At 35.9% G+C, this 23,206-nt stretch overlaps 4 protein-coding genes across 6 annotated transcripts; 3 read left to right on the top strand and 1 right to left on the bottom strand.

The window, feature by feature from the left end:
• Positions 1-3,074: 3,074 nt before the first annotated feature.
• LOC147539823 (putative LRR receptor-like serine/threonine-protein kinase At1g53430) lies at positions 3,075-8,003 on the bottom strand. The gene is made up of 5 exons (XM_086643178.1): positions 7,869-8,003; positions 4,516-4,735; positions 3,734-3,962; positions 3,452-3,596; positions 3,075-3,359 (listed from the first exon to the last, which is right to left on the bottom strand). The coding sequence occupies exons 1-5, from the start codon at positions 8,001-8,003 to the stop codon at positions 3,075-3,077; spliced, it is 1,014 nt and encodes a 337-aa protein (XP_086499304.1).
• LOC147539822 (O-fucosyltransferase family protein) lies at positions 7,879-11,097 on the top strand. 2 transcript variants are annotated; one of them, XM_086642291.1, is made up of 6 exons: positions 7,879-8,239; positions 8,323-8,402; positions 8,513-8,627; positions 8,743-8,831; positions 9,572-9,793; positions 10,289-11,097. In XM_086642291.1, the coding sequence occupies exons 3-6, from the start codon at positions 8,616-8,618 to the stop codon at positions 11,019-11,021; spliced, it is 1,056 nt and encodes a 351-aa protein (XP_086498417.1). In that variant the 5' UTR covers positions 7,879-8,239; positions 8,323-8,402; positions 8,513-8,615; the 3' UTR covers positions 11,022-11,097. The 2 variants fall into 2 exon arrangements, with proteins under 2 accessions (XP_086498417.1, XP_086498416.1); XM_086642290.1 differs by having other exon boundaries at positions 7,950-8,239; positions 8,557-8,627.
• Positions 11,098-15,309: 4,212 nt separating this feature from the next.
• Positions 15,310-22,837, top strand: LOC147539820 (uncharacterized). Of its 2 annotated transcripts, none has more exons than XM_086642289.1 (8): positions 15,310-15,490; positions 19,957-21,045; positions 21,133-21,294; positions 21,377-21,478; positions 21,674-21,743; positions 21,833-21,934; positions 22,010-22,093; positions 22,490-22,837. In XM_086642289.1, the coding sequence occupies exons 1-8, from the start codon at positions 15,447-15,449 to the stop codon at positions 22,490-22,492; spliced, it is 1,656 nt and encodes a 551-aa protein (XP_086498415.1). In that variant the 5' UTR covers positions 15,310-15,446; the 3' UTR covers positions 22,493-22,837. The 2 variants fall into 2 exon arrangements, with proteins under 2 accessions (XP_086498415.1, XP_086498414.1); XM_086642288.1 differs by lacking the exon at positions 15,310-15,490 and adding an exon at positions 19,550-19,765 and having other exon boundaries at positions 19,850-21,045.
• On the top strand, positions 16,083-17,260 carry LOC147539821 (uncharacterized). Its single transcript, XM_086640016.1, has 4 exons — positions 16,083-16,119; positions 16,229-16,528; positions 16,690-16,805; positions 16,885-17,260. The coding sequence occupies exons 1-4, from the start codon at positions 16,083-16,085 to the stop codon at positions 16,987-16,989; spliced, it is 558 nt and encodes a 185-aa protein (XP_086496142.1). The 3' UTR covers positions 16,990-17,260.
• Positions 22,838-23,206: the final 369 nt, after the last annotated feature.

Here is a 23,206-nt window from a genome sequence, read left to right as displayed (position 1 = left end):
AACCCTAGAGAGAGAAAGAGGAAAAACAATTAGAAATTTCTTGAAATAGTTTTCAGAGTGAATCTATCAATTCTTTACTGAATCAAGAACAATAATCTAAAGAGGAAAGAAGTAAAATCAAGTTTTGAAGTATGGGTTCTGATTCAAATATGCTTTCTGATTCAATGATTGATGAAATTATTGCTTCTAGGGCTTTTCGTGAACAAGTTACAATAAGGAAAAAAACTAGACTCCCACCACCACCACCACCACCACCAATGACAGCACCACCACTACCAGTATCACCACCAGTAGGGCAACCACCTGCTACAAGCCAACCAATAATTGATGAAATTATTGCTTCTAGGGCTTTTCGTGAACAAGTCACAATAAGGAAAAAGAAACTTCATATCTGCTGCTTCAAATTACCTGCTGATTAGAGTGGCTCCAAGTTCTCGTTCTCGATCGGAAAAAAAAAAACACCACTTGCTCAATTCTTGTTCTTTAACTTTGTGTGTTGCTCAGAGTTTTGAATCTTACTTTAAAAAAGATTTGTGTTTGAGTTGCTAATCATATTCATGTAAATTTTTCATATTAGACTTTTCTTAATAGTATTCTTTTAACCTAATCGAATAATATCTCGCCTTCATTTCATTATTTTCATACTTCATTGCTTTTCTTTCTTTTTTGGTTGAAAAGGGGATATAGTTTTATTAATATAATTCAGCATTAATACAAGTTAAGAGTCAACATTGGCAATGTGTGTGAAATAGTATTACATTCTTTATAGCATAAACAATAGTCTTCAACGAATTCCATTGTTTAGTACCCGAGTTAATCAAATCGTCGACTCTGTTTTATGTTTGCTATCCAATTTGTAGGTTCAAAGAGTAAATGGTAGAATAAAAAAGTAGGCAAACTTAATACATAGAGAGAAAGCAAGAAATTAGTTCGAAATTGATTAGGCGGATCCTTTACTACTTCCAAAATAATCTCTATGTGTCTAGTGGTCTACCACCAATTCCTTCCCTTCCAAATTTGGAAAAGAAAACTCCCTTCTACTCAAGAACAGAGTTTTGAACATACCCTTATAAGTTCTCATTACATCCACCATTGATTTGAATGATCTTCCTCCAATGCTGTTATGACTGAAGTGGACAGAGGAGCCTGAGATTAAGGGTTGGGTGTGGCGAGGTGGGGATGCGCATGTAGTCATTATACACCTCATTTTATAGAATGAACATTTGATATACTTTATATATGATAAATTAGTAAATTAAATCCACGGGTAAATGATAAATAAGTAAATTGATGTACTTTTTTGAATTACCAATTACGTAACTTTTTGCACCGGAGAGGAACGGCCGCTAAATATGGAAGGTAAAGCGCCAAATGTAACATAGATCCAATTTAGGACCCGGCTAATGGTATTGAGACATGGTCAATATATCATCTTTTTTTTTATTTTAAATGCTTGTACCAAAAGGATGTATAAAATAAATGGGCTTGAAACCCTCGTCGCATCCAAAGGTTACAGTAGAAACCCCTTCAACCTGTGAAAGTTTTAGGCATGAAACCGTCGGGGTCTGGAGACTTTCAAGGCATGGAATCCTTCTCATTGAGTCCCTTGACGACGAGTTTCAAGCTATTTCCCTTTTCTCTAAGTTTAACCCCCAGTCTCTGAGTAGGTGAAATTTCAAATAGAGAAGAGAGAGTGATGGTGGTGGTGCTGGCAGGAGGAGATACGAGGATGACACGTATTTTTATTGTTAACTGCGGGTAACGTTATTCGACAGAGCTATTGTCGATGTAGGTCGAAGAAGAAAAAAATAGAGGAGAGAGAGAGATTAGGTTGATAAAAGAGTTCAAAAACAAATTTAAGTCAAACAAGTGAAGGGCAAAACTCAAAAAAAGTTAAAACAGTTGGTCTTGACGGTTAACTTTAGGTGGAGAAGAATTGGGGAAAATAAGATGAAAGAGGATATACAGGAGAAAAAGGATAAAGTAAAGGGTATTTCGGTACATTTTGAATGATACTAATTAATCTAACGGTACGAGAAAAGCCGCGTTAAATTGCGCAGTAGATATAAGCGGCTGATATAAGAGAATCAAAATGGCGTTCAGTATTTCAAACCACACGATCAAGAAAATGACCGTTAGAAGTTGAACTTGAGAAGATTTAGAAATTGACAAGAAAATAGAAACTAGAGTTTTCACTCTATAAATATCCGTTGATTCCCACTACCCAAGTCTCACAAACAACAAACCCTAAGAGAGAGAAAGAGGAAAAACAAATAGAAATTTCTTTCAGGGTGATTCAAGATTTCAGGTTCTATATACAAATAAACAGAGTGAGATATCAAGAACAATAATCTAAAGTAAAAGAAGTAGAATCAAATTTTGAAGTATGGGTTCTGATTCAAATATGCTTACTGATGCAATGATTGATGAAATTATTGCTTCTAGGGCTTTTCGTGAACAAGTTACAATAAGGAAAAAAACTAGACTCCCACCACCACCACCACCACCACCAATGACAGAGCCACCACTACCAGTATCACCACCAGAAGAACAACCACCACCTGCTACAATCCAACCGGTAATTGCTGAACACAAGGGCAATAAAAGCCATATACTTCATATCTGCTGCTTCAGATTACCTTCTGATTAGAGTCGCTCCAAGATCTGTTTCTCAATCGAAAAAAACACCATATATATGCTTAAGTGTTTCCACTATCATCTAAATTTTTGTTCTTTAACTTTTTTGAATATGATTCTCTTAACCTAATTGAATAAAATCTCCCCTCAATTTCATTATTTTCATACTTTATTGCTTTGTTTAGTTTTGTTTTGAAAAGGGTTTATTATTTCATTAATATAGTTTCAGCATCGATACAAAATAAGAGTTGCTCTTGGTGGATATTTGTCTAAGAGTCCAAATTCCATCCCTTTGATGGTAAAGAGTAAACAATGTCAATGTGCGTCCAATAGGTTTACATTCTTTATAGCATAAACAAAAGTTAATGGAATCATCGACGATTTCCAAACTTTAGAAAAACCCCCTTCCACTCAAGAAGAGAGTTTTGAACGTACCCTTATAAGTTCTCATTGCATCCAGAATTGATTTGATCTTCCTCTTCAGTATCGTGATCGACTATAGATGAGTAGTAGGATCCAAGTGGAGAAGGGAGTGGCTTGATTGGAGTCTTGCCTTCAAGAATAAACACAACTTCAGACATACTAGGCCTCATTGTCGGATCATCAACAATACATAACATTGCCAAATTCATCACCGTTTTGGCTTCTTCTACTGAAATATTTGTTTTCATGTCTTCGTCTATGAGTTCTAGAAGATCTCCCTTCTTTAACAATGAAACAGCCTGCCATAACGAATGCCTAAATATTAGTAGATCTGAATCATTTTTTTGTTCGGGTTGAAGGTGTAACCTTTTTATCTTTTTTTCTTACTCACCAATTCTTGAAGAAGCTCGTATTCACCATAATAAGAATAAACATTCTTTCTAGACATAAGTGCCAGTGTTAATACTCCAAAGCTATATACATCTGCTTTCGCACTTAAGATACCATGTTTAGTATATTCCGGGGGCGTGTAACCACTGCGTCAGTGAAATATGAATTAAACTAACAAATTTAAATCGTTTAGAAAATTGGCAATATTTAAATTTTACCTAAGTTACAAAGATGAATCAATTAATAAAGTAATTGTATTAGAACAAGTTCTTTTTTCACTCACTATGTTCCTTCAATAGGTTGGTTGGTGAGTTCTCCTTGGCAATGCATAGCCAACCCAAAATCAGAGATCTTTGGCTTTAGAGACTTATCAAGCAAAATATTTGCAAGTTTAATATCTCTATGAACAATATTGAGTTCATGTAAGTAAGCAATACCCTTTGCTATCCCTAGGCAAATCTTAAACCTGGTTTTCCAATCAAGTTTTCTCTTCAACTTCTTTACATCTTCATCTGCCAAAAGAATCAAGTCAAAATTCAAAAACTTTAGGTATTTTTCTATTGACTTGGGAAATTCCTGTTTGGCCCGCAAACATGACCCATTTGCTTGTTTGCCCCCTTTTTAACGGTTATGTTAGACTATTTCAACTTCAAGTTATCTTTTCCCGATTTACTCTTGATCTTTTCTCTAATTTCCACGTCCCCCATAACGAAGGGAAAACCCCCACCTAGACAAAGGGATTCACCTTGGCGACTTCAACTTCACTAGAATCTTTGAGTTTAGATTTTCTTTCTCCTCTATTAAGGACCCAAAGGTCTTCAATCGAGGATGGAGTGAGAGGGATGATGAAGAAAAGATAACGAAAGAGGAGAAAGAGATATTAGAAAAGAGACAAAGGATAAATCTAGAAAAGATAAAGTAAAGTTAATTTTAATTTTACAATCGTCCTAAACTACAATAACTAAACAGTCTATGGATGGTATTTGTCAGGCCAAAGAGACGAGTTGGTCACAGTTGGGGACCAAACATGAATTACCCCGAAAACAAAAATAATTGATTGATTACCAGGTTGCAAAGCATCATCAAGGTTACCATTTTGCATGTACTGGTATACCAGCAGGTACTTACCACTGTCACTCTCACTGTGACTTCCATATAATTTAATTATGTTTGGGTGTATCAAATTCGAAAGAATATTTACTTCATTGGTAAATTGTGAAATTCCATCACTTGTACTTTGAGAAAGTATTTTCACCGCAATTGTGGTTCCGTCCGGGAGAACACCCTATATAAATGCACAACTTAGTGAGAGAAAAAAAATAGAATGGACAAATGGGTCCCTCGGAAGGCACCCCGTCCTTTTGCTCTCAAGCCACCCCTTTCTTGATCGTCTTTGTGGGCCTACAGATGGGGACAGTCCGAGGACACTCACACTGGTCTGAGTCTATGGTGTTTAAGTCCAACACTGATTAGGTCAAGTCCGGGTGTTCTCGGACTGCCCCAATCTGTGTAGGCGCTAAGACTGAGGGAGGCCCGAGAATAAAAAAAGAGGAGCGGTAAGACTGAGGGAGGCCCGAGAGTAAAAAAGAGGGACGCTAAGACTGAGGGAGGCCCGAGAGTAAAAAAAGAGGGACGCCGGCCTATAGACGCAACGGTGAACAAATTTGTGATGGGTATAAAGAAATTGACCTTGTAAACTGGCCCAAAACTACCTCCACCAATCTTGTTGTTAAAACTGAAATTTTGAGTAGCAACTCTTAACATTATGAGACTGAAATATCTCTGTTTTTCAAGTCCCTTTTGGCCTTCATAGAGTAAGATTTTGGGTGCAAGATTGAACATCTTCCATAGTCTGCCTATCTTCTTCTTCTTCTTCCCCAAATGGTTTCTTTCATTTTCATGTTTAAGTTCATGATCTTCATCAATGTTATTTGCAGAACTAGTACTGAGTTTTTGACGGTCCAAACATATTTTCCATGCTTTTGTAAAATTTTTAGTCAACCCATTGAAACATTTGCCTCTAGATGATTCTGGGTTTTATTTTTCAATTTCAAGACAATCAAAGGAATATTCATCAGATTTTCAGAACAACAAGAACAATAAACAGAGTAGAAATAGAGAAATATATCTGACCTTTATCTGGTAGTACTATTTTCGGTCCAATTATCACCATTAGAACTAAAATTTTCAAAACCCCAAGACTTCAATTACAAGAGATTAGTTTGTTGATTCAATGGAAGTTGATGACAGAGATGAGAAATTGAAGCAAGAAAAGAATGAATATTAATCATGCAAAATATACTAAGGAAGTATAAAGGGTTTATGGGATTCAACTATCTAAAATTTCAGACAACACTTAGCAATTAACAAGGTTAGGTCATACTTTTAACTAAATGACTTTGTTGACTTCATATTCTTTAAGTTTTTTTTGTGAAGTTAGGAACCAAATTTAAATTAATAATCTTGTTAAAAAATGAAACTAGAGAAGACCTTCATTCATTAGAAAACTTTTGTATTAATTTTCTTTGGAATAGTAAGATGATGTTTGTGGACGAGAGATACACATGTTACCACCCAGTACCTTTCGCAATTTTTATAAGTTTACATTGCATAAGATTTTGAAGGAAAATTTTCTATGCAATCTCCCAATTAAGTCCAATAGTTAGACACGTTCATATTTGTTTGTGTTGTTTTCAATGACCGTTGGAACATGAATAATCCAAATCTTCATCAAACTTTCCCAAGTAACCATTGGGTCAAATTGTGAGGTTGTTGGGCAACCTAAATGGGTTCTTTAAGAATTTAGTACATTATATAACATGGATATATCATAAGATGAGAAGAGGACATAAGTCACATAACTATAATGAAAAGGGTGCTTCTAAACGCACCGGGCCAAAAGGTTGTTAACATTCATCTCTGTTAGCACGAGGCCCAACCGCTTCTTTCTCTATTAACACCGTCCAACTATGTAGGCACCGGTCAAGTGGAGTTAATCCTTCGTTGGAGTATTTAGAGAGAGAGGAGAGAGAAAATAAAAAAGATTTTATTTTATTTTAGATAAGGAGAGATAGGAGAGAGAAATTTTCTTTTTTAAATGTTTGAAAGTCGCCGACCGGAAAATTGGCCGGGCGGCGACCTTCGCTGGTGAAGACGATGAGGTGGCGAGAAGATGAGGTGATTAGATGGAAGAGAGAGAGGTGATGACTGATTAACGGTGTTATAATGGTAACTAAAAAAAAAGGTCATCTGACAAAGTAGGAGGCTAGGCGGGAAACTGGTCACAAAGTTAGGGGCTATTTGGGAAATAACCCTTAATATGCATGAAACATAAAAACCATTTGAAAAACATTGTTAGTATTAGTTAAACAATCGTAAAACTGAAAAAAAAAAAACGTTGCTCTCTGCAGCAGAGCGATTTCTGCGTTTGGTGGCGTCACCCCCCTTTTTGTACTTCATCGTTTCAGTCTGGTAAAACTCTCGTCGGACTCGACGAGGGTTTCATCTTTCTCCGTCTCTATCTCAGTTGGTGGTGGTGTGATCGGATCCTAAAGCCCTCAATCTCCAAAATCTCATTTATTTTTCCTTCTTTCTATCCCAATCCAGTCGGAACCCTTAATCCCCAAATTTCTGACATAATCTATCTGATTGTGATATCTAAGTACCAATTCCGAAACCATTTCAGTTCCACTTATTACCAATTCAGAGGTTTTAATTCTTATCCAATTTATTCGAAAACCTAGATATGTACCTTTCCTGAATTGAGAACTTTGAAATCAGAACACAAAACCCTTACCCAATTGCATCATGACCATCTATAGGTTGATAATCCTCCTGCACTAACAAAACCATTACCGTTTAGTGGTGGTGGGTTCGGGTCTGGTGGTGTGTTTAGTGGTGGTGTGTTCTGTAATTCGGTGGGGGGATGGTGGGTTGAAGAAATGAAGAAGAAGGATGTGCTTAATGGTGGGGGCGTGTTCGCGGCTTTACAAAGGATAATCAATCTACTACAACAATGGCAGTCAAGAGGGATGTATATTAGTATTTTTCTATTATTAGTTAAAATAAAATTAGTCATATTTTGTCGACCTTTAGGGTCTTTTCATTCTCGATCTCTAGGAACTCTCTGTCGACCTTCAAGGTCTTATCTTTGAGTCTGTGTCTAGTCAATTTCTTTCTTCATGAGACACTTTACATTTAAAGGTATGTAACTTTCATGAAGTTCTCAGAGGAGAGAAATAAGAATTATCATCCATGTAACATTGTGATTTTTATCACTTATGAATTAAAAATGGTTTCGCTTGGTTAAAAAAAAAAATCGTCATATAACCATCGAAATTCATACCGGAGATAAATTTAAATCAACGGCTCTAAATTTGATACTCAAATTTAGAGAAAGGTGATGAATCAATCTGAACCACTGATTCCAATTTCGTCCCAAATGCGGGAAGGATTTCGGTGGCCAGGTTATTTTCCGGAGTTAAAAGTTTCAGATCTACGTCAATAAACCAGTATGAAGAACCACCATAACCAACTGTTTCGATCATAACCATTTTTCATGTACTTGCCCTAAATTCGATCAGTTTTTCACTCTCCTTTGTATTAATTTCAACTTCACTTCCAAACTCATTTTTAGGGTTTTGACTGAGAACAGATCAATGGTAGTCTTGTCTGTGAAACCCCTCTTCAGTATTCTCATATTTGCTCTCTCTCTACTTCTAGTGATTATCATCTTATCTCCTTCCACACCATTTCCTGATAATTTCTTTTCAACAACTGGAATTACTCTGTAAGTGAATAAAAGACCTAACTTTTTCTTCTTCGATCTATAGTTTCATTAAACAGATCTGATTTTACTTATTATTTGTGTAGCCCTAAATCTGATATATGGAGTGTTCGGAGAATTGTAGAGTGGAGACCTTGCAAATGGTGGTTAGATGGGCATTTAACTGGTATGTGAAAATTAAGATGATTTAGGAAAAGGGGTTGTGATTAGGTTTAGGGTTAGGGTTTTTATTTCTTTTGTTTAATCTGAATCGTTCTTAATTTGGTTTTATTGCAGACAATTCCAATTGGTATTTTGTTGAAAAATTGAAATTACTGCAGTTCAACCAGCAAAGAGTAATGGATATATCAGAGTGGATTGCTATGGTGGGCTTAATCAGATGAGGCGTGATGTGGGTTTTTCTCCGATCTCTTTACTATTTTCATTTTGTTGCTTCTAATTTTTGAAAACTATGTTTTCTTGAATTGGGTGTTTATATTGTTCATTTGTTTGTTATGTGATTTCAGCTTTGTGATGGTGTTGGAATTGCAAGATTGTTGAATGCAACTTTGGTTTTGCCCAAATTTGAAGTTGCTGCGTATTGGAACGAATCAAGGTAAATTGTGGTTCTGCTTTTGCTGAATAATGTTAGGTTGTAGTATAGTCACTAGAATTTTACGTTCTTTTCACTTTTGATTTCACATGAATGATATTGACATTGAAGTATAAGGAAGTAGCTCATAAATTTTTTTAACCATTCGTAGAGATCTTCATTACCGTGTAAATGTCTTGAACCCGACATTGGGTCTATGATTTACCGAAACTTTGCCAAAAAGAACACTTTGTAAAAGAGATAAGCTGCCTTTTTTGAGACTTAACTTATTGATTGAGGTAGACATCTATTTATAAATTTGATTGAACTCGAATGTTTTCTGTGTTTGCTACAACCAAAAACATGAAAGTTTAGAAAAGTGTTCACCCTAAATTTGGATAGTAAAGATTGATCGTCTTTTTCCGTCTGAATCATTTGGTCTAATTGTATGGTTGCTCAACCAAATCCGTTATCCATCTCTTCACCAATTAAAGAAGGAACACTTTTGCACTTTAGTTGACTATTTATAGTGTTATGACTTTAATAAAGAAAGACTTGGTCGGATGGTAATTAGTACTTAAACTAATATTATTACGGAAGTTTGATTCTCTAATAACCTTTTATATATTAAAAAAATTGTTGATTGTTAATACTTCAGCTGAATAATAAACTACCTAGGACGTTCATTTTCTTTTTAAATCTGGAAGGATACTTCTGGTTGATGCTAAATGGACTGTGATGATAACGACTTAAGCTATTAACAGTGGTTTTGCAGATGTATTTGATGCCGACTACTTCATTCAACAGATGAAGGGCTTTGTAAAGGTTGTGAAGGAATTGCCAGCCGAAATAGAATCGAAAGAACCAGTTCGTGTGGACTGCAGCAAACGCAAAGGTCACTTTGATTACGTTGAAAGTATTCTTCCCTCACTGTTGGAACATCGTTATATTTCAATTACACCAGCAATGAGCCAAAGGCGGGACAGGTACTATTGCCTCTGACACTAGAAACTTTTCATCTTTTCAGCGTCGTATTGGCACGTAGACGAAGATATGTTTCTGACAATGATACAGATTTTAGTCTGAGTTATTTTTCAAATTCATATCTGTAATTTGACTCCATGCCAATTTTGACTCGAGCCAGACTTCAAAATGCTAATTTTTGTATCTGGCTCGTCTGTCTCACTTGTCTGAGTGGCTGGCTCTGGGTAATTTGGATAAACTTAAGTCGGGCATAAAATAAGTCTGACTATCTGAGTTAAGAGGCCATTGTGTGAAATAGCCTGAAGCCCTGAAGTGATTAATGTGCCCTTGGCCAAAACAAGTCACTCAGATTCAGACAAGACACACTCGGGCAAGTCGGATCCAAAAAATGAAAGGAAAGCTCCACCCTAGCCATTCTCCCCTTCTCTGTGCTTTTTTCAACAATGGACAGCATATCGTTGATCTGCATATACTGATTTACCTAATATTTTTTCCAGGTATCCTTTGTATGCAAAAGCTGCTCTATGCCAAGGTTGTTATAAAGCTATACGTCTTACCGAAACCCTAGAGAAGAAAGGCAAAGAACTTCTTGATGCCATACCGAAACCGTTCATGTCCCTTCACCTACGTTTCGAACCAGACATGGTGGCTTACAGTCAATGTCAGTACGAAGGGCTTTCTGCTACTTCCATGGCATCCATTGAAGCTGCTCAGGGGGATAGGAAACCCTGGACTGGGGAAACAGCCCAAGTTTGGAGGAACCGTGGCAAATGCCCTCTCACCCCAAATGAGACAGCTCTAATCCTCAAATCACTGGAAATTCCAACCAACACAAACATTTATCTTGCTGCAGGTGATGGTCTAATGGAAATTGACGGGTTTAAATCAATATATACCAACATATATACCAAATCAGTCCTTCTCAGTGGCGAAGATTTCACTAACATGCATGGAAACACGAAAGCTGCGTTGGATTATTACGTTTCGATCAACAGCGACTCGTATGTCGCTACATATTTTGGGAATATGGATAAAATGGTAGCTGCAATGAGAGCATATAAGGGTATGTTCAAAACTCTGTTCTTGAGTAGAAGAGCTTTTGCAAAGTTTACTTCACAAGGTTTGGAAGGGAAGGAATTAGTCGAAGCTTTGTGGAAGGCACATAGAGATGATTTTGCAAATGGGGTTGGATCTGCTTTGCCTGATTGCTTTTGTCAATTCAAATTGTAATTTTTTAGTTACCTTTCTTGATGATCTTTGTTGTTCCATCATGAACTTTTGGTCTATGAATGTCTTTGGTGAATCATTTTCTTCTGATTTTTACTAGAGAGGAAGTTCTTCGGTCTAAAATAGACAAGGGCACAAGTGAGTTGTATTTTCTGAAATTGTTATAACGACTGATTTTTTTTACTTACTTTCTTCTAAAGATCAGTAATATTATTTTTCGGTTATTACAGTAACGGTTAGACCAATATTATTATTTTTTTGCAATCTAGTCCTTGAGGATATGGTCACTGGCTGCTGTGTGTGTAGTCAAAAGTAAGTCAATTCAAGCCTTCTGAAATTTAGGGTGGTTGAGTTCAGCGAACCTTCCTGCTTCTAATTTTTTATGATATATTTCATGACTATAATCTGAGTATTTCTTTTTGGGAGTACATTTTGCATGATTAGAAGCTTCATTATTTCTTGTTTCAATCTTCTCGTTTTCATTTCTTATCAACTTAGCAGCTAAATCTGTTCTTTGCTGAACCTCGTTAAATATTGTGTTCATTATTGTTCGATAGATAATTTCACAAATTTAGATTGCAACTTTGTAGTTCCTTTCTGGATGACATTTTCTTCTGATTTTTGTTGGAAAGGAAGTTGTTCTGTCTAAAATAGCTTAAGACATAAGTGAGTTGACTTTTCCGAAATTGGTAGCAGCTAATTCTGTTCTTGGGGTAAATTGTTGGATTGTTTCCTGCTTTCTGATATTCTATTTTCTAGAATTTGAGTGATAATAGTAGCAGCAGCAGTGATGGTAATAATTGGATCAAAAATAGTACCAGATTTAGGTCAGATATCTTTCTCTGTTACACTCTGTTTTTTTCTTGTTCTTGATTTCTCTATCTTAAGTTGTTGTGGAAATATAACCTATATTTCTTTTATTGTTTGAAATTGAAGAACCAGAACCTCCAAGAAGGAAGTATTTTGATGGGATGACCCAAAATTTTACAAAAACATGGACGATATGTTTCGATCTTCAACTTTCCAGTACTACTGCAGATAATGTAGATGAAGATCATGATGGTGGTGGAGCTAGTGGTGGTGGTGGTGATGGTAGTGGTGGTGGTGATGGTAGTGGTGGTGGTGATGGTGGTGGTGATAGTGGTGGTGAACTTGAACTTCATTATGAAAGAAATCACAAGGGGAAGAAGAGAGGTGGGTTTGGAAATCTACCCTGGAAGATGTTCCATCTTGCACCCAAAATCAGTCTATGGAGGTATTTATTTCAGTTTCGAAGATGTTTTGAAAATTTCAAAATTAAAAGATAGAAGGTCAAGTAGGAGAATTGCCAAGGGAGTTGATCTAGCTTTATTTAAATAAAGATTTATTCTGATTTCAATTATGTTTTTACTGAACTTTTACTCTTAAAACTTGAAGACCAGGAGGGGTCTGGAAGATCTACATATTTCAGTTTAAGATTGATAAAAGATGCTACTCAGAATTTCAATCTTGATAATAAGATTGGAGAAGATGCTACTCAGAATTTCACTAGGTTTCGTGTTTGAGATTGATTCTTTTGGGAAGGGTCTGAGTCTCGGGTGGACGTAGTCTGTAACTACTTTGCTTATTATAGTTGATTTGGTTGGACTACGAGTCCCGTGGTTTTTACTTCTCACATTGAGGAGGTTTTCCACGTTAAAAATCGTTGTCTTATTTACTTTAAGTTCTTTGCTTATTGCTCCCACTATTCTTCTATATTATCCTCGTAACTAACACAAAGGGGAAAAACTCTTATATTTCCGCTGCGCCTAAGTGCCCTTTTTTTCCCAACAACGTTTACTAAGAGACGTCAAGGGCTGTTCAAGAAGGCTGCCGATACTTGTTTAGAATGTGGTGGAGAAATTGTGGTGATTGCTTTCTCCGAAGCTGGTAATGTCTTCTCCTTTAGTAATACCTCAGTCGATTCTGTTATCGATCATTACATCAATGGAGTTGAAGTAGAAGAAGAAGAGAAAGAGGAGAGGCAGGCTCAGAAGAAGAGGAAGTTAACTGATGATGCTGGGTTTTGGTGGGAACATATTGATCCAAGCAAACTTGATTACGAGAGATTATTGTACCTGCGAAATGTATTGATGGGTTTGAAGCATAATGTCAGGAAAAGGCTTGAGGAACTCACCTCGCCATCTTCGCTTATGGCAGCCGAAGTTAGTGAATGTGTTGCTTCTCCTGTTGCTGCTGCTCCATTATTGTCCTCTTCGTTTATGGCAGTCGAAGCCAGTACTTGTAGTGCTACTTCATTATCATCTTCTCCATTTATGGCAGCCGAAGCCAGTACCCCTGCTGCTGCTGCTTCTACTGACATTGCTTCTACATGTTTTGATGTTCCTGCTGCTTCTTCTGCCACAACTGCTACTTCTTTCACTGCTATCAAAATGGGAGAAGAAGAAGATCATTCCCCATTCTTAACAGAAGAAGACTTTTTGTTTTTAGCGAATGAAGATGAGTTTCCATTTATAACAGAGAGAGATGAGTTTTCGTTCTTAAAGGAAGAAGATGATTTTCGTTGGCCACTAAAACATGATGTATTCGATATTGCTAACATTTTTGATGATGCAGATGAAAGGGGCAACAGCTAGCTTCATTACCATGTGATATTCAAAGACAACTTCATGAATGAGATGGACCAAATTTTTCGCTTTAGGTTTGTTATAAATTTTTGTTGATATCATTGTCCTCAGTCTTCAATTGAATTTGTTAATTGTAAGTACCATTTTTGTAGTTATAGACCTTCTGGTTAGTGTTATTCATTGCAGCAAATCTCATTCATGTTCATTCAAATTATCAGTTTCTTGTCTCAATAAAAATTCCTTTCTGGTTAGTGTAATCACTGTTAGTACCATTTTTGTAGTTGGATTTGCTTTGCCTGATTGCTTTTGTCAATTCAGATTGTAATTTTTTAGTTCCTTCCATGATGACCTTTGTTGTTACATGATGAACTTTTGGTCTATGAATGACTTTGGTGAATGATTTTCTTCTGTTTTTTATTGGAAAGGGCGTTCTTTTGTCTAAAATAGCTGAGGGCACAAGTGAGTTGAATTTTCCGAAATTGTTATAACGATTGATTTTTTACTTACTTCCTTAAGATCTGTTTATACGAAGGATATATTTTTCGGTTATTACACTAACGGTTAGACCATTAATATTTTGGATATTTGAATTCTGTGAACCTTCCTCCTTCTTTCTCTAGTTTCTAGCTTCATCTAAAGTCTCATTATTTCTTGTTTCATTTGGCAGCTAAATCTATTCTTGGGGTAAATTTTTGGATTCTTTCCTGCTTTCTGATATTCTGTTTTTCAGAATTTGAGTGGTAATAGTGGCAGCATGCACTCATGCAGTAGTGATGGTAATAATTGAATAAAAAATAGTACCAGATGAAGGTCAGATATCTTTCTCTTACACTCTGTTTTTATCCTGTTCTTGATCTCTCTTGTTGTTTGAAATTGAAGAACCAAAACAAGAGCTACCCAAAACCAAGTACTTTGATGGGATGACCCGAAACTTCATAATATTTGAAATTCAGTTAAAACATAATTGGACTATATGTTTCCATCGTCAACATTCCAGTACTACTTCTACAAATAATGTTCATGAAGATCATGATGGTGGTGGTGATGGTGGTGGTGGTAGTAGTGGTGGTGGTATCATAAGTGCGAAAACAGATGTATATAGCTTTGGAGTATTAACACTTGAACTAATGTCCGGAAATAAAGTCTATTCTTATGGCAACGAATACACACTTCAAAGATTGGTAAAGAAAAAAAATGTTCAACCTTCCCGCCCGAATAATAAATAACTGAAGACATGAAACCTAACGTCTCATTGTGGCAGGACATTTCATTGTTAAAGAAGGAAGGAGATCTTTTAGAACTCGCATACGAAGACATAAAAACTAACATTTCAGTTGAAGAAGCGACAAAGGTTATGAATTTGGCAATACTATGCATGTTTGGTGATCCCACATGAGGCCTTGTATGTCTGAAGTTGTGTCATTTCTTGAAGGCAAGACTTCAATGAAGCCACTCCCATATCCACTTGGATAGTACTACTCATCTAGAGTTGGATTTGACCCCACTATAACTATTTCCGACGTGTCTAAATCAACCGAGGTTGTTTCTGCAACCTCTGGAAATCAGGTTGCAGATTTTCCAGTTCATGTTCTTCTGCAACCACTGAGGAGGAAGACGATACATGTACTACGTCTCGTGTTAATGTGATTTCAAATGTGAAAGAATCTAGACCCACACACGGAGAGGAGTGTAGAATTCTAGACCAGTCAAATGCCAAGTATGAGGATGAAGTTCATGAGGTTCAATATGTGAAACCATATCCCGGCTATTTTGAGATGATCACAGTAACTGAAATTGGGGTTCAAAATTTTAGTAATACTTCATGTTCATCAATCGAAGAGGTAGAAAATGTTCATACTGTGTTTAGTGCCCTGATTCAAAACTAAGGCCCGAACTCCAAATGCAAGTGGTGAGCTCGAGTATGTTGAACCTTGTTATAAAGAAAGAAGGCATCATACAGACTGTACAGAACAAGAACTCGAAACTGGATGTGATGGTGGAAGTATTCCCTTGTAGGATATGAGATAGATGAGGTACACCATTATTTGCTTGTATGAATGATATATTTTTCAGTTATAACAGTAACTGTTAGACCATTATTATTTTGACCTTTTCTTTAACAAGAGTACAAGACCTGTAATATACTTTTGGTTTATATAATATCTTTGAAAGTAGTAAGATTGCAATGTTGTTCTAAAAGATGTGGTTATTGACTGCTGTGTGTAGGCAAAAGTCAAGTCAAGTCTTCTGAAATTTTGGATGGTTGAAATTGAATTCGGTGAACCTTTCTGCTTCTTTATCTAGTTTCTACTTGGGAGTACATTTTTGCATGATTAGAAGCTTCATTAGTTCTTGTTCCAATCTTCTCATCATCATTTCTTATTAAATTAGCAGCTAAATCTGTTCTTGGGGTAAAATTTCCAGAATTTGAGTGGTAGTAGTAGCAGCAGCTGTAGTGATGGTAATAATTGGGTCGAAAATAGTACCAGATGAAGGTCAGATATCTTTCTCTATTACGCTCTGTTTGTTTCTTGCTCTTGATTTCTCTATTTTAAGTTGTTGTGGAAATATAACCTATATTTCTTTTATTGATTTAAATTGAAGAACCAGAACCTCCAAGGAGCAAGTATTTTGATGGGATGACTCAAAATTTTACAAGAACATGGACAATATGTTTCGATCGTCAAAATTCTAGTACTACTTCTGCAAAAAATGTTGATGAAAATGGTGATGGTAGGGGTGATGGTGGTGGTGATGGTGGTGGTGATGGTGGTGGTGGTGGTGATAGTGGTGGTGAACTTGAACTGCATAATGAAAGAAAGCATAAGGGGAAGAAGAGAGGTGGGTTTGGAAATCTACCTTGGAAGATGTTCCATCCTGCACCCAAATTCATAGTCTATGGAGGTATTTATTTCAGTTTCGAAGATGTTTTGAAATTTTCAAAATTAAACGATAGAAGGTCTAAGTAGGAGAATTGCCAAGGGAGTTGATCTAGCTTTATTTAATAAAGATTTATTCTGATTTCAATTATGTATAAACTGAATTTTTACTCTTTAACCTTGAAGACCAAGAGGGGTCTGGAAGATCTACATATTTCAGTTTAAGATTGATAAAAGATGCTACTCATAATTTCAGTCTTGATAATAAGATTGGAGAAGGTGGTTTTGGATCAGTTTACAAGGTCTGTTTCAATATACCTGCTCCTTTACAAGTTGTCCATCTCTCTCTATCTATATATGAAACTAATTTTGATTACACAGGGTATTCTCCCGGATGGACGGACAATTGCGGTGAAAAAACTTTCTACAAATTCTTGTTGGGACCTTCAGAATTTGCAAGTGAAGAAACTATTCTTCCAAATCTGATACACTCGAATATTATTAAGTTGTATGGAAGTTGCAGGGAGAAGAATAACAACCTACTAGTATATGAGTACATGCAGAATGGTGGTCTTGATAATGTTTTATCACCGGGTAATTGATCAGATTTCCTTTTTCTTTTCTTTTTTTCTAAGTGTTTTTTCCACTCAATAAGTATTCACTTGAAAGAAGAGGAAAGGAAACGAGTAAGAAGAGATGGGCACAAGAGAGGGTTGGTTGTATTGAGATACGTGTGGAAACACGTGTGGAAATACGTGTGGAAACACGTGATATAAGAGACGAATCGAGATGAGGAGATCCGACGATCAAGACTATTCCAAGATATTTGAAGATATGTGAAGATCAAGAATATTCAGTTTCATATATTTAGAATATTTCTTGTAATATATCTAATATTGTTATTAGATATATTTTATATTGTTTCTTAGTTTAGTTAGGAGAAATTAGGAAACCCTGACCCTAATTTCTCTATAAATAAGAAAGGGTTCTAAGGATTCAATCATTTGATTACTAATCAATCATTGTAACGAATCACCACAATTGTGGTTAATAAAGTATGTAGCCATTCTGGCTTTCTCCGGGGATGTAAGTCGTGAATGTCCGACTGAACCTCGTTAAATATGGTGTCATTTATTTATGTTCATCTATCTCCAATTATCACATTATCGTGAATTTCTACATTGTATCAGAGCCAGGTTGATTGTTATTATCTATGAAAAGTCTTCCTCTTCTTCGTGAAGATCGATCCAGACAAGACTAAACCAAAATCAATTTATCCTGGTTTGAATCTCTTGTTCTGATTTCTTCATCTGAACTTCTCAAGTCAAAACCCTAAGCTTGAATTCAGATTCTAAAAAAAAAAATCCTCTTTCCAACGATTTTCTTTCGTTGTGATTCTACTTTCCAGTCACTTTGTTGATTTGTTCGACTTTTACAAAATTCTCTTGTGTTTATTGTTCTCACTTCCAAACTGAGAACACCGGGTAGAAGATGACATTATGTTATCAGTTATGGCTAATGAGGTTTTTCGAGAAGAGTGTGAAGAAGGTTTTGTGACAACAAGGAGGTCGGTTATACCCTATATTCTTAAATCAATGAGAAACAGTAGTATGGAGTTTTATAGACTTAGCTTGGATTCCGTTATTCCATGCAAACCAATTAGCAACTGCCAAGAAAAAACATTAATTCAGCCCAAAATCTAAAGTGAGACAATTATTTTGAAGTCATGTTCAAGCCCCATCATCAAGTTGCTGTTTTTCGGTCAATCGAAGTCAAAGTTGCTACGTCCAACCTAGCCGGTCCGAGTATGCTGTAAGTTTTCGATGTGATTATTTCACTCTTTTCTTCAAGTCGGTCACTTCAAAAGTTCTATGTTCCGACTTGCGGGAGGGTATTAAGATACGTGTGGAAACACGTGATATAAGAGACGAATCGAGATGAGGAGATCCGACGATCAAAACTATTCCAAGATATTTGAAGATATGTAAGATCAAGAATATTCAGTTTCATATATTTAGAATATTTCTTGTAATATATCTAATATTATTATTAAATATATTTTATACTGTTTCTTAGTTTAGTTAGGAGAAATTAGGAAACCCTGACCCTAATTTCTTTATGAATAAGAAAGGGTTTTAAGGATTAAATCATTCGATTACTAATCAATCGTTGTAACGAATCACCACAATTGTGGTTAATAAAGTATGTAGCCATTCTGGCTTTCTCCGAGGATGTAGGTCGTGAATGTCCGACTGAACCTAGTTAAATATAGTGTCCTTTATTTATGTTCATCTATCTCCAATTATCACATTATCGTGAATTTCTACAGGTTGGAGCCTACGACTAATCTTCTTTAGGTTGCTTTAACTCCTCTTTTTACCCGTTCGACCCCTACATTTGACCAATATCTGTTTTGGCCCTTGTTATAACTATTCTGTTAAAGAGAATCTTAAGTCTATTTCATCGTTTCCACTTATACCCTTTTTCTATTCTCTTCCTTTGTCTCTCTTAGTCTCTTCTTTGTTTTCTTCTATTCCCATTTCATCTACGCTCTTCTCCCTTCCATGGAGTACCTCCATGGAACTCTGCGGAAGGGAACCCTATGTCGATTTTTGTTGTATTTAGTATTTACATTTCTAGTGTAGGTTTGGGAATTATGCCTTCCATGAAATTCTGGAAATCTGATTTGATTTTCTTGGGCAGATAAAGATACAAAGAATTTGAAAAGGCGACTTGATTGGGAAACCAAGTTTAAGATTTGCATTGGGATAGCAAAGGGTCTTGCTTACTTGCATAAACTCAAAATTGTACATAGAGATATTAAATCTTCAAATATTTTGCTTGATGAGATTCTTAACCCCAAGATCTCAGATTTTGGATTGTCTATGTATTGCCAACAAAAAGTTGTCACGTGTTGCAGGAACTCTGTGAGTAAAAATACTTCATTATAAATATTACTATACTAATTGAATCACCATCACATCATTTCAATTTCAAATTCTTGTATATGTAAACTTTAAATATTGTGAATCATCTAAAATGATGATCTCTGGAGAAGATTATCTTCAAACAAAACCTTGAGAATTCTTTAGTTTAATTTGTATTTTACTTCATTTGCAGTGGATACATGGCCCCTGAAAATTTATCTGATGGTATCATATGTACGAAAACAGATGTATATAGCTTTGGAGTATTAACACTTGAACTTATGTCTGGAAAAAAAGTCCATTCTTATGATCAGCCATACACACTTCCACAATTGGTAAAATAAAAAAAATAAATGTTTAACCTTCCAGCCGAATAATAAATAACTGAAGACATGAAAACTAACATTCTGTTTTGGCAGGCAGTTTCATTGTTAAAGAAGGGGTGTCTCTTAGAACTCATAGATGAAGACATGAAAACTAACATGTCAGTTGAAGAAGCAACAATTGTGCTGAATACTTCATTTAGTTCTGATTTAATGTCAGAGAGAAAGGTTTCTACAGGTGAAGGAGAAAAGGGCGTAGTGCCCAGATTCAAAGCTACGGCCGGAACTCCGAATGGGAGTGGAGAGCTCGAGTATGTTGAACCTTGTTATAAAAAAGGAATGAATCATATAGAATGTACAGAACAAGAAATTGAAATTGGATGTGATGAATGGAAGGACTCTCTAGTAGGACATTTCTTGGAAGAGATAAAACAGGAACACTTCAATATTGACAAAGAGATGGTTCAGAAACTCTGGCCGGTGAAAGGAAATATTTTTGTTTTCACTTTAGGGGATGGATATTTTCTGTTTCGATTCGATAGTGTTGAAGATAAGATCAGAGTTCTTGAATCATCAAATCTTTGGCAGATGATACATAGATCGTTGGTTCTAATGAAATGGGATTGGAAAATGAAATTCGATAAATATGAGATGAAATCTGTTCCTGTATGGGTAAAGATATATAACTTACCTCTTGTACTTTGGTCTTCGTCATTTCTTAGCAAAGTTGGGAGCGGGTTAGGCGTTCCTTTGTATATTGATCAAAAAACAAAGAACAGAGAGTCGTTAGACTACGCTAAGATTTGCATACAAATGGATGCAAGTAAACCATTCCTAGAGTTCTTGAACATTTCACTGCAAGGAACTGATTATCAACTCAAGTTAGAGTATGATTTTAGACCACTGAGGTGCACAATTTGCTACACTTTCGGACACATAGAATCAAAATGTGTTTTCGAAAAGAAGATAACGGACTTGAAAGCTCCAAAACCCGATGACAATGTTTTCTGCATCAATGAACAAGACGTTATTGATAATATTCAAGATGATTTTATACCTGGGAACAATGAGATATGCACTGAAAAATGTACTATACCGAAAGACGAGTTCAAGAAATTTCTAGCTAGAGCATCTTCACAGCTAGATGCAACTGGTAAAAATATTCGATTAAAACTTGGAGTTGATGTCTTCAATGCCAATGAAGACGTAGATTTTTATCTACCCTTCGAGGATATTTCTTATATATGCAATTATTCCGAGGCATCTCTCCTTAATGTTGTCTTCTATGTTAGGTACTCTCATTTATTCTGCAAAGATACTTTAAAACTACGCACCCTAAAATTCTAATCGTGCAACATTCTCTCTTATATGATTTTCAGGCTCTTAAGCGAGAAGATTGTATCCCAAGGGAAGGAAAAGAAATTTGGGTTTTTAAATCCTGTCGGACTTTGTACAACAAACGCCGATGATTTGAGTTCTGAAATTTTTCAAGGGTTGAGTAATGCAAAATGCGAGTTTACATTCATTCCCTATTTAGAGAAGTAAGAACAGCATAAACTAAACCAGCATTTGTATTGAAGAGATTATTACATAGCTTGTCTAACAATTAGTTGATTATTTCAGTTCACATTGGATTTTGATGGTAATAAGGTTGAAAAGTAAGAAAATTTGGTGGTTAGACCCGTTACAGCAGGAAATGCGATATGGTCATGTGATCATGAAAAGGTAGTTCCTTAATCTACTTAGATTAGGGGTATCAATCGGGTCAGGCAGCTCGATTGAAATAGGTCCAGACTGAGCCAAGAAAGCCAGCCTGTTGCATGTTATAGGGCTCGACCTGTGTATCCTGAATCCCGTCAGATTAGCCCGCCGGCCCTCAAATATTGTAATGTATCTAATTTTGTGTTTCTATCTTTATAGTGTCGTGAAAGCGTTAGAATCGACAAAAGGAATTAAGAATGTAAAAGATCCAACTTGGTGTTTCCCGTCGGTAAGTAGTAAAAACACTCCAGACTCTAACTACTGAGAAATATGAACAATTAAAATATGTGTACAAACTGAGAATTGTGAATGAAACAGATTGTTCCTAGACAGAAGGGTAATTGGGAATGTGGGTATTATGTGATGAGGTATATGAAAGAAATCATTGAAGAACACCCTAATCCTATATCAACCAACAAGGTATACCTATCTTATAGCTGACAAGTCTGTGCGTCTGTCTGTATGTGTCTTTATCTGACTATTTTATTGTTGCAGAAATTCATAAAGACCACATACAACGATGTTGATATCGACGAAATAAGGTTTGAGTGGATCACGTACTTGGGACAATTTTTAAAGGTACTTTCCCTGTTGTCTTCTTGAATGAAATGATAGAAAGGTGACATGGCCTGCCGCCTGCGCCTATTTGAGGATTGAATTCAAAACCAATAGACAGTAAAACCGTCTACATATAATTTACTTGGTCACAGGGTTCCCCTTTGTCCATGTGGGTCTATTCTCCTAGGCCCACTCACATTTGGCGTTCTTTGAGCATAACAAGTATCTTTTTCTTCACTGACGTGGAGAACGTCTAACTGTCGGGCATATCATGTCTGGTTTTGTTTAAATGAATAAGGAATCACTCGAGGCATCACATAGGTCAAAGCAAACATTAGGTGTTCTACTATTAGTTTCTGTTTCTATTGGATGATTTAAAGCTAAGCTCTCTTCCTCTGGTCTTATTCTTTGTCTCAGTAAAATTCGGAGCATGGAGAAGATTTATTTATGCACTTTTGTCGAAAATACAACCTGAAAGTGATCATATTATACGAAGATTATGAACCAAAAATACAAAAGATCGGTCATTTCCTCTACTTAATTCGTGGTTCATGGATATTATGTAGATACCAACTCATCATAGAAAGAACCTCTTCTTTTTAAATAAGTTATTGTTCGAATGAAAATTAATGTTACTAGATTCACACGTGTGGTTAAAGCAGCGCCCGCCTCTGAAAAGGGCTATATTTTATAGTTATGGTTACGCCTTTCTGCCCTTTTGGGTCGTGTATAAGAGTCTGAGGTTTGGTCACTCAAAATTTGGAAGTTAGATAATGTGAACTTGATTCAGTTTTCTGTTTACTTCGAGTTTATTTCAGTACATAAATAAGAAGTTTTATCATATTGTTTAGAAAAATATGGCAGGAAAAACTTGTTGCTTTTCTTTCTCTTCTTTATGTATTGATGGAGAATCTACAAATCTATTATATTAATGGTGCTCGAAGATTTGAAATGGAAATCTTTCTAATTAATAAACCATTGAAAGTTTTTAATAAACCATTGAAAGTTTTTGAACATATTTCTCCATTAGTGGCGCATCATCAATGTCAACTTCTTCAATTAAAGTAATCAAACTGAACTTCTTAGATGACGTTTTTAAGTTTCGGTGGTGTTTGTGGTGGGCAGTTATGGTGG

The sequence above is a fragment of the Eschscholzia californica genome, unplaced genomic scaffold, assembly GCF_041429995.1.
Source record: "Eschscholzia californica isolate CP2 unplaced genomic scaffold, dmEscCali1.0.p SCAF_5, whole genome shotgun sequence".
NCBI classification, from domain to species: Eukaryota; Viridiplantae; Streptophyta; class Magnoliopsida; order Ranunculales; family Papaveraceae; genus Eschscholzia; species Eschscholzia californica.
This window is presented reverse-complemented; position numbering and strand designations above follow the sequence as displayed.

Excerpts from the sequence above, each read along its gene's own strand:
- LOC147539821 (XM_086640016.1), top strand. The coding sequence starts at position 16,083 with ATGGTAATAATTGGGTCGAAAATAGTACCAGATGAAG. Across the intron at positions 16,120-16,228 it reads GAAAATAGTACCAGATGAAG|AACCAGAACCTCCAAGGAGC; the intron begins GTCAGATATCTT and ends TTTAAATTGAAG. Across the intron at positions 16,529-16,689 it reads CAAATTCATAGTCTATGGAG|ACCAAGAGGGGTCTGGAAGA; the intron begins GTATTTATTTCA and ends TTAACCTTGAAG.
- LOC147539823 (XM_086643178.1), bottom strand. The coding sequence starts at position 8,003 with ATGGTTATGATCGAAACAGTTGGTTATGGTGGTTCTTCATACTGGTTT. Across the intron at positions 3,963-4,515 it reads TGATGATGCTTTGCAACCTG|ATGAAGATGTAAAGAAGTTG; the intron begins GTAATCAATCAA and ends TTCTTTTGGCAG. Across the intron at positions 3,597-3,733 it reads CAACCTATTGAAGGAACATA|TGGTTACACGCCCCCGGAAT; the intron begins GTGAGTGAAAAA and ends TCACTGACGCAG.
- LOC147539822 (XM_086642290.1), top strand. The coding sequence starts at position 8,109 with ATGGTAGTCTTGTCTGTGAAACCCCTCTTCAGTATTCTCATATTTGCT. Across the intron at positions 8,832-9,571 it reads GCGTATTGGAACGAATCAAG|TGGTTTTGCAGATGTATTTG; the intron begins GTAAATTGTGGT and ends AGCTATTAACAG. Across the intron at positions 9,794-10,288 it reads ATGAGCCAAAGGCGGGACAG|GTATCCTTTGTATGCAAAAG; the intron begins GTACTATTGCCT and ends TATTTTTTCCAG.
- LOC147539820 (XM_086642288.1), top strand. The coding sequence starts at position 19,631 with ATGGCCCCTGAAAATTTATCTGATGGTATCATATGTACGAAAACAGAT. Across the intron at positions 19,766-19,849 it reads CATACACACTTCCACAATTG|GCAGTTTCATTGTTAAAGAA; the intron begins GTAAAATAAAAA and ends CTGTTTTGGCAG. Across the intron at positions 21,295-21,376 it reads TTCATTCCCTATTTAGAGAA|TTCACATTGGATTTTGATGG; the intron begins GTAAGAACAGCA and ends TGATTATTTCAG.